The 10,955-nt window shown below is 35.9% G+C and overlaps 1 protein-coding gene across 1 annotated transcript; it reads left to right on the top strand.

The window, feature by feature from the left end:
• Positions 1 to 4,467: 4,467 nt before the first annotated feature.
• On the top strand, positions 4,468 to 4,881 carry LOC143177245 (uncharacterized). Its single transcript, XM_076375110.1, has one exon. The coding sequence runs from the start codon at positions 4,468 to 4,470 to the stop codon at positions 4,879 to 4,881; it is 414 nt and encodes a 137-aa protein (XP_076231225.1).
• The last annotated feature ends 6,074 nt before the right edge of the window (positions 4,882 to 10,955 follow it).

Raw genomic sequence — 10,955 nt, 5'->3', positions numbered from 1 at the left:
CATAGATTGGGACATCTTGGGTACAATGGCATTAAAAAACTAAGGAATCAACTTGCTGATGGTATAAAATTTGATGAACAGCCAATTCCATTAAATTGTGTGGCTTGCATCGAAGGTAAGCAAAGTAAAAAACCATTTCCCAGTGGAGTCGCAAAGAGAGCTCAAGAAAGGTTACAATTAGTTCACACAGATTTATATGGACCTATGACTCAACCAACCTATGGTGAAGCTCGTTACTTACTTACATTTGTTGATGACTTCACAAAAAACATTTGGTTATTTATTAAGAAATAAAGACGAAGTGGCGAATAAGTTTATTGAATTTAAACAGTTGATTGAAAGTCAAACTGATTTAAAAATAAAGAAACTGAGGTCGGGTAATGGCAAGGAATTTTACAATCAGACTATGAATAAAATATTAAAGACGAATGGTATTATCCATGAAACTACTAACCCATATACTCCTCAACAAAATGGAGTTGCAGAAAGGTGCAATAGAACCGTAAGGAACAAAACTAGATCTATGTAACAGGATTGTGATATAGACAAAGGTTTTTGGGATGAGGCAGCTATGAGAGCTATTTATTTGAAAAATCAAAGCCCCACTACTGCGGTTCAAAATTATACGCCTGAAGAAGTATGGACTGGATACAAAGTAGATTTAAGTAATTTAAGAATATTTGGCTGTAAGGCCTATGCTAAGATTCCAGATAATAGAAAACAAAAATTGGATAGTAAATCTAAGGAATATATTATGATTGGATACTTTGAACATTCGAAAGGATATAGACTGGTTGATATAAAACATCCTTCCAGAAGTATCAAATCACGGAATGTAGTTTTTATTGAAAAACCCAAGTCTAATAAAGTTAAAAATGATGGAGAAATGTCCAAGGCAGATAACTTGGATATACACGTTAACACAATTCAAACGCATGGGATTGATGATCTGAATAGTGATGAAGAATTTCCATCTGTCATCGATAATGATGATGATACTTCACAAATAGTTGAAAGTGAAAGTACAGAAAATGAGGAAAATGATACTCTAATTTCTGAAAGGCCAGCTGGCTGGCTGATTATGAAACGTCATTTATTGCAGGTCAATCATAGAATAGTCCACAAAGTGTGAATGAAGCTTTACAATCTGAATACAAACAAGAATGGATTGAAGCTATGAAAAAGAAGTTTGAATCATTTGTTGTTCATGATGTATGGGAAATAGTTGATAAACCCACAGATAAAAATGTTGTTAAATCCAAATGGGTTTTTAAAGTAAAAGTTGGACCCGGTGGTGAATTTGAAAGATTTCAAGCTCGTCTAGTGGCACTAGGTTTTTGTCAAAAGTATGGTATTGATTACTCTGAAACTTTTTCTCCTGTAGTGCGCTATTCAACTATTAGATTCATGCTGGCTTTGGCAGTAGAAAAAGATTTACATGTACATCATTTTGATGTTGCTACTGCGTTTTTAAATGATGATTTATCTAAAGAAATTTTTCTGGAACAGCCAGAATATTTTGCCAAGGATGCCAAAAATAAAAATGTGAGCCTTACGTATTTATAAAAAATATTGATAGAGTGTTTGCTGTTACAGCTTTTTTATATGCTGACAATATTTTCTATTTTTGTAATAATATAAAAGAAAAACACGGGTTTGCTGAAATTCTAAGTAAGAATTTTGATATCAGAGACTTAGGAGAGTTAATTAACTGTTTGGGCATGAAAATTGTCCGTAACCGAGAGAAAAGTACTATAAGTTTAAGTCTAGAAAAATACAGACAAATAGACAACAAAACGTTGGCTATCAAGTACAAAAGCACAAATTTAATGATCGCCGATGTGCTTACGAAATCTTTGCCTAAGGTAAAGCTTCTTAAAAGGGAATCCGGAAGGAAACAATGTCGGGACGATACAATTATAATAATAATTGTCAACCAATTTATAATAATAATTGATTGTGGCCAAATACGCGACCAACCACTTGAGTATGCTCGTGGTTCGATGGGAGCTAGAAGGGAGCTAGAGCCACAGCTCGCTCCAGAATCTGAGGCACAACGTCCAGTGCAGAGGGAACGGAGACCAAGGCCTAGGCCTCAGGGTAATCTCCGCCCTCCCAGAGTAACTGGGGAGAGGGGTATGGCGCCTCCGCGCCCGCAGAACCTCTCAGTTACGGCTACCCAACCAAAAATCGACCCACAATATCTTGAGGTGTTCGTTCCATTACCAGGAATCGAAGGTAGGTTCGTCGCTCGGGAGATTGATCAATACCCGGGTTTTTTATGCTCGATCGGGTATTGCTCAACAGCTATACGAATTTAGCGCTTCGGTTGACACGGGGTTCGCCAAACGCGTACCTAGTTCAGTCTTTACTGCGCAAGTATGGCTGTCGCCCGTCTATTCAAAATCTTAAAACAGATGCAAAAGAGATTTTATTTATGAAAAATTTACTAAAGGAGCTGGGGCAAGATGTTGGTACAATTACATTATACAGGGTGTTTCTAAATTCGTGGGAAAATTCGGAGATGTAGGTAGAAGACAAGAAAATAAACCGAAAACTTCCTATGCAATATTCTCGGAAACGCTTAGTTTGTTAGTTATACGCGATTTTATATTTCGTAAAATACCGATGTAACAGTGACCCATCCCCTTTAAGGTCAGTGTCCGGGCTTCGACGAAGCCTCGAGCTTTTAAAGGTCTAATCATTTCTGGGCCTAAGTGAGCTTCTGGCGACTCGCAACGCGTGTCGAGAGATATCTCATCGAATGGGAAAGCATACTTTCTAATTGAAAATACTATTGATATTTATCTACAATTAACACGTTGACTGCCACGCGCGTTTACAGTGAAATCCCCGTCAGGCCACGCGTACCGCTATACGGAGCGTATTCCGATATTTAAAAAATGCGAATCGTTTATTGTCCCGAGAACAGCTCCCCACCCCGTTTGTTTGCATGGTATGATGCTCGGTCATTTATTTTCGCTACTTCGCACTTGTTTCTTATTTCGGTATTGTATAGGATCAGTTTGACTCTTTGCCGAGTAACGAGCGGTATAACTGAAAATCTCTACCCTAATAATTCGTTGAAATGTCGAAAAGGAAAAGGGAAAACTTATTTGTTCGAGAGTAAAATTGCAGTGAACAAGAAAGCTCTTACGAGGTTTACACGAATTCAAATAGCAGCGATGAGGAAGAAATCAGATTTCCTAGAAATAGAAATGTAAATAGAATTGCATCATCTGATTCCGATTCGGATATTGATGAGTGCAATGGTAGTGATACTGAGTGTAATGAAGATTCCATTGATGAGAATTTACAAGAATTGATCATTGATGAAGACAGGAGGACTGATGATACCGAGGAAAATACAATTCAATTTGGCGAATGGAATGAATTTAGTGGTCGGCAGAAGTCATTTTCTTTTTCCGAGACGGGCGGCCTCATTAGACAATTACCAGGTGATGTTCATCCATATGATGTGTTTGCGCTGTTCGTCGATGACGAAATAATAGACTTACTGGTATCAGAAACAAATAGATACGCGGAACAAAAGCTAAATAAATCTGACCTACCACCGTGTTCACGGATGCATAAGTGGAAACCCACTAATCCCGAAGAAATAAAAAAATTCTTGAGACTGATTTTATATATGGGAGTTGTAAAAGTAAACCCCATTGCCAATTGTTGGTCGAAAAGCCCACTATATAATTTTCAATTACCGCGTACTATAATGTCACGAAATAGATTTGAGTTACTATTGAGTAACTTTCATTTTGCCAATAATGAGTCCATTGCCCGTAACGATCGACTTGGAAAAATACGTCCACTTTTCGACAAACTGGAGGGAAAGTATCAGGAAATATTCACGCCTGGAGAACATATTGTTATTGATGAAACGTTGATTCCGTGGCGCGGAAGACTCATTTTCAGACAATATATACCAAACAAAGCGCACAAGTACGGAATCAAATTATTTAAATTATGCTCAGACACGGGGTATACATGGGCGATGAAAATTTACTCTGGTAAATCGGCTGATGGTATTAGAGAAACGGGATTGGCACATAATGTATGTCTTGAGCTTGCAGAAAAACTTTTCCACCAAGGACGCACATTGTATATTGATAATTTTTACACCAGTTATGAGTTAGCAATATCATGCCTAAACCGCAAAACCCATGTCGTGGGAACACTTAGGAATAACAAAAAATTCCTTCCAAAAGATATTCTTCATTGCAAACTGAGAAAAGGAGAGATGGTATCCAAAGAAGATGATAACGGGATTGTGGTACTTAAATGGAGAGATACAAGGGACGTAAGAATTTTATCCACAAAACACGCTCCTATCATGGTCCCAATTGCAAAAAAAAATCGTAGCATTCGGACTATTTCTCCAAGTGAACACTCAAACCACTAGCTGTTGTCGAATATAATACAGGAAAGTGTGGCATAGATTATTCCGACCAAATGGTTTCCTATGCCACTACAATTAGAAAAGGAATCAAGTGGTACCGAAAGCTTGGCATTCAATTGCTTCTGGGAATTTCTGTTGTAAACGCCTTGACGGTTTACAAAACTGCAACGAAGAAAGATGTAAATATTAGAAGATTTAGGGAAATATTAGCTTCAAAATTATTTGGGTTGTCTGATAGCACAACAAGTCCATGTTCTCGTCGAAGACAGCACCATATCGCCGTTCGAAAAAGTGATTCCGGAGGAAGCATTAGACGCGCATGCAAACAGTGTTATGCAGATAAAAGTCGTCAAATGGGCAGATCAAGAACACGAGATAATGTAAAGAAAACAACAACTTATTGTCCAAGTTGTCCCAACCAACCCCAGCTTTGTATAGAATGTTTCAAAGCTTGGCATTCTCCATAATTTTCTTAATAAACCATTTTCAATTAAATTCATATTTATAAATATAGTTTATATTAAATAATATTCAATAGATTTGTTACTTATTCTGCGAAATATCTTTCCAAACACATACGAATGATCTGCGCAAGTAGTCAAATAAGCGTCACCCCAATCTGTACCCTTAACAGAACTGCATAATTATTAGGTAAATGTACAAATGCTCAAATCGCCCAGCTAATTCTTTGAATGTACCTATACGTGCAGGAGCAAGCCTTACTATCTTACTTTTCTGACATGAAATACACTGCTTTGTCCAATTTCGAACATCTACATTGATCGCAAGCCATACAAAACGCTCAGTAACCAACTTTGGGGTCGCTCTCACTCTTGGATGTGATAACCCATGAATAGAATTAAAGATTCTACGACCGCAGTACCTTCGGTATAAACTGCCTAACTGCATTTCCTGTGACGTCACAGAAAATATCTGCATCCTCTTCTAGAAACCTAACTTTCTTTAATTTAAATGCACTTGTATCTGAATCTAAAACCTCGCGCAATTCCTCGTTTTCCCTTTGTGCTAACTTGAGAGTATGATGATCAACAGCTCTCGAAATCACCTCAACACGAGATAACGCATCGGCAACCTGGTTTTCAAGACCCTTAACATGTCGAATGTCCGTCGTAAACTGACTGATATAGTGAAGATGACGGAATTGACGCGGAGAACATTTATCTAATTTTTTATTAAACGCGTACGTCAAAGGTTTGTGATCCGTATATACAACAAACTATCTCCCTTCGACTGCATGATGAAAATATTTAATAGCATTGTAAATTGCTAAAATTTCGCGATCGTACGCGCTATATTCCCGTTGTGCTTGAGACAAGGTTTTTGTGAAAAAATGTAAAGATTGCCACGCATTATGCATTCGTTGTTGCAATGCTATCCTCATAGCGTAATCAAAGCGTCAACAATTATGTTAATTGGAGTCCCAAGCATAGGGTGGACTAATAAAACCGCATTAGCGAAGGCGAATTTCTAAGAAGAAAATGTGTGTTCTGCGTCCTCGATGAACGTTACGGGTGCGTTACCCTTCTTGCTACCCTTCAACAACTCATTGAGCGGAAGCAAAATTTTAACAGCTCCCGGAATGAAACGCCAATAAAAATTTATCATCCTGAGAAATCTTCGTAGTTCCTTTATCGATTTCGGAATTGGATATTCCTTAATGGCCTCTATACATTCGTCTAAAGGTTTAATACCTTGCGCATTTTCTAAATACCCTAAAAACGAAATGTACTCAACATTAAAAATACATTTCACCGAGTTAATAACCACTCCGTATTTACTTAGTCTTTTAAACAAAGTATTGAGATGTTCGTAGTGTTGCTCTTTATTGTCGGATGCGATTAAAAAATCGTCGATGTACGCGAACGCAAAGTCTAAACTGCGTATAATTTCATCCACAAACCGTTGACATGTTTGTGCAGCATTACGCAAGCCGAACATCATATTCGTTCCCTCGAAAAGACCAAAAGGAGTCGTGATGGCAGTCTTGGGTACATCTTCCAACGCTACAGGAATCTGGTGGTACGCGCGAACTAAATCGATTTTTGAAAAAACCTTGTTACCGTATAACTTCTGCGCGAAATGTATATGAGGCGAAGAATACCTGTCCGGTATGGTGCGGGCGTTCAGGGCCCAGTAATCGTCACAAGGACGCAAGGACTCGTCCTTTGTGTGGACGACGTGGAGCGGCGAGGCCCACGCACTCTTCGAAAGCCTGATAATTCCGCCTTGACATCTTTGAGCCGGTCAGGAGCTAAACGTCTTGATTTGCTAAAAACCGGTGGTCCTGGCGTCGTACAGTGGGGCCAGTGTGGAAAAAACCCTAAAATCTGATAGTTCTATTTTAGTGTATCGATCACTATATTTCGATAAGCAATAGTCCAAAGTATCTAATTGTGTAAATAGATATGCCCTTTGGACATTAGTTATGAAATAAAATTAAGTAGAAGTTACCCTTCTGTATCATCATAGACATCGCATGTTATGCTCTCTTACAATATTCATTATTTCTTGAGTGTCTGTAGATATTTACGATTTTACATCTAGTATGTTTCAAATATACATGGACTCAGCTTATGCAGGACATAAGTGGTTTTCAAAGATAAGTGGTCAGAAGTATACTATTTAGCTTGAAATGGGGATAACCTAAAAACTCAAGTTGTCCAAAATTGTCTTCGGAATACAAAAAAAGCTCCATGGTCCTCCAAGTTCTTGATGGCACTGTTTGAAGGCATATACTATTTACTAATAATCCTGTAAAAATTGGTTACTACTTTTTGCTACTTTAGCTGTTACTGATAAATAATTATAGAGGTATGCTATGCATACAAGTTCGAATGAACTTTTGTCGGGGCGTTTACATAGGAATTGCAGAGAAAACCTCGTAATTCCATGTTTCTCAATATTTTTTAGCACTTCTATTTCATATTACTTGTTAATACTTCAATGTTATATGAACTGTAAGACAGTAGATACAAAATTTAAAAAGTTGTATTTATAAAGAAGGATAGCAAACTTAAATGATAGTTCAGGTGTAATTTATGAGACTCTTAGAACTAAGCAGAGGTAAGTTATATTTGTGGAATTTTTCAGTTGAGAACAGAAATGGTTCAATTTTTTATTTCATGTCTGTTTCTGTTTCGACAATCTTTTTACGGTATTGTTGATAAAGTTCTGCAAAAACGACCGAGCAAAATATCCTTACATGGCCTGACTTTTACAGTAGAACACAAATTATATTTCACAATGATTGATGGAAAAATTGCCCAAATCGTAACAAATACTTGATCAGCTGGTAATTGTACAATATGTAACGCAAAACCGTCCGAAATAAATAATATATCAAAATTAAGCAAATCAAATTCCATAAACAATGATGTTCTGACATTGGGTATGTCCAGTTTACATGCACGTATAAAGTTCATGGAGTATATATTACAGTTAAGTTATAACTTAAGTTTTAAGGCATGGAGAACAACACAAGCAACAAAAGCTATAAAAGATGAAACTAAAAGGCATACTTAAAATGCATTTAAGGAAAAAATAGGTATTCTTGTTGACATGGTTAAACAAGGGACGGGCACAATGAATGATGGAAATAGATCCCGAAGATTTTTTGCAATTACAACGGTAACGGCTGAAATTACCCAAATTGACGAAGAGTTAATAAGACGTTTCGGCATTACATTGGAAGTCATTTGTTGCAATTCTCCGATTAATGCTCACAAATATGAAGCATATACACGAGCAACTGCCGATTTAGCCATCTCGTTGTATCCGTGGTACAATATGCCAGCCACTGTCCACAAAATTTTAACTCACGGCAAGAATATAATAGAGTCTGCTGCTTTGCCCATTGGTTCGCTTTCAGAAGAGGCACAAGAAAGCAGAAATATGGACTATAAACTTTATAGAATATATCACAGCAGAAAGTCCTCCCGAATGGCCACAAATGAGGATGTATTTCATCAGATTCTTATATCTTCGGATCCATACATTAGCCACCTACGACCAGATCCGAAGAGTAAGTCGCTTTCACTTAATGAAGAGGCAAAATTATTATTACAATAATTTTTATATATTACTGTAAACACTAAGAAACTACTGTGTTTTGTACGTATCAAAAATATTAGTTTACTGTACATAATATATGAGAAATGTGAGAGTATGAGTGAAACAGGTAAATGACTGCAATAACGTGAATAATTCTTACGTAACTATTTATAATCACCTGAAAATTAAAATTATTTTGCAGAGTGAACGTGGAACATATTATTATACGTTTTAACTATTATTTTATTACCTACCTTAACTATTAATCATTTTATCAAGCTTAAGAATTATATTATGTACTAAAAGTTTATTGTAAATAATGTGTATAGAACGCGAGAATATGAGTGAAACATGTAAAAGATTCCAGTGGTGTAAATAATTCTTGGATAAATATTTATAATCGTCTGAATATTAGGATTATCTTACGAAGTGAACGTGAAATATATTATTTTACCTTTTTCACTACTATGTTATTGTGTATTTTAACTATTGATTATAATTTTATTAATTATTTTCACAAAAACTCATTAACTGTAATTCTACTATATAACTGTAGCATTTTGGTACTATTATATTATTTTATTCCGTGTCCTAATGTTCACAGATAATAAATAAGTTGTTTATGTAACACTAAACAAGTGTATATACATAATCGTTATACTATGGTTTTACTATACACAGCGTTTATGGCATAAATTGCTATTTTCTTTATAATATATGCTTTCATTTTGTAGTCATTACTGTGCATGTAACGTCGAACTAAAAAGAAGCAACATAAAAAAAAAGTATCAGGAAATAATGAAAAACATCGAAGTTGAGAGGTTTTTTCCACGATTCTTATGTGAACAGACCCACTGTGCGATGCCGTATTGCTAAAGAATAAGAATATTGTTCTTAAAGGATCTGGCCACGAAGTGGGGAAGGCTATGCCTTTTGGTAAGAGGATTGTGATGAACCCCATGGCCCTTACCCCAGAACCTTGTGCAAGGAACGAGCTTTCGGGTAATTTTCTGACATGTACATCATGTTGATGTTGCTACTGCATTTTTAAATGGTGATTTATCTGAAGAAATTTTTCTGGAACAGCCAGAATATTTTGCCAAGAATGTCAAAAATAAAGTTTGCAAACTCAATAAATCAATATATGATCTTAAGCAAGCAAGTAGATCATGGAATCAGAGGATCAAAGATGTATTACTGTCCGATGAATACAAGCAAAGCAAATGTGAGCCTTGTGTATTTATAAAAAATATTGATGGAGTGTTTTCTGTTGCAGCATTATATGTTGACGATATTTTCTATTTTTGTAATAATATAAAAGAAAAACACAGGTTTGCTGAAATTCTAAGTAAGAATTTTGATATCAGAGACTTAGGAGAGTTAATTAACTGTTTGGGCATGGAAATTGTCTGTAATAGAGAAAAAGGTACTATAAGTTCAATATGACTGAATGTAAGCCAGTGGCTACTCCTATAATTGTAAAAAATCATCTACAAGAGGAAAAAGATGATGACGACTTGAAAAATGAACCATATCAAGAGTTAATAGGAGGATTGACATATCTTGCTGTATGTAGTAGACCAGATATAACACATTCAGTCAACGTACTTAGTACAACACGAATCCGAAGAAAAGTAACTGGATAGCAGCAAAAACAATCTTGAAATATCTACTGGGCACTATTGACTATTATTGCCTCACATATCAAAAAGGAAACCCATGTCCACAAATGTACGCTGACGCAGATTGGATGGGCTCCGTAACTAATCGACAATCTTATACAGGTTTTGCGATGATGCATAATGAGATTATTAATTGAGAATCTCGTAAGCAGATGACAGTAGCATTATCAAGTACTGGAGCCGAATATTTAGCAATTAGCGAAGCTACAAAAGAGATTCTATGTATGAAAAGTCTACTAAAGAAGCTGAGGCAAGATGTTGGTACAATTACATTATATGATGATAATCAGAGCGCCCAACAGCTTATATCAAATGCTGGTTATCATCGAAGGACAAAACACATCGATGTGCGTCATCATTTTGTTCGCCAACAAACAGAAAACAAAACGTTGGCTATCAAGTTCAAAAGCACAAATTTAATGATCGCAGATGTGCTTATGAAATCTTTGCCTAAGGCAAAGCACGATTTCTGTGTATCATTTAACTAAAGTACAATATTTGTCAAAGACTGAATTCTAACAGTTTCAATAAAGATAAAAAACTTCGAGAATCTTGAAAATTTTAAATGGTACAAGAATTCTTAAATCTTTATTATCTGTTTGTCTATACCCCTTCAACAAAATCTCAAATAATTTTAAGATATTCAACATGTAAAAAATTTCACAATTCTCAAAAACATGCGAAATTTACAAAACCACCAATTGCAATAACGTACAAAAGATTTTGAACTTGTTTATACTTTTCAGGCTAATTCAAAATATTTTGAAATGATTCAAATATCTCCAAAC

This window comes from Calliopsis andreniformis, chromosome 3 (genome assembly GCF_051401765.1).
Source record: "Calliopsis andreniformis isolate RMS-2024a chromosome 3, iyCalAndr_principal, whole genome shotgun sequence".
NCBI classification, from domain to species: domain Eukaryota; kingdom Metazoa; phylum Arthropoda; class Insecta; order Hymenoptera; family Andrenidae; genus Calliopsis; species Calliopsis andreniformis.
This window is presented reverse-complemented; position numbering and strand designations above follow the sequence as displayed.

Coding starts and splice junctions, on each gene's coding strand:
- LOC143177245 (XM_076375110.1), top strand. CDS start 4,468: ATGGTTTCCTATGCCACTACAATTAGAAAAGGAATCAAGTGGTACCGA.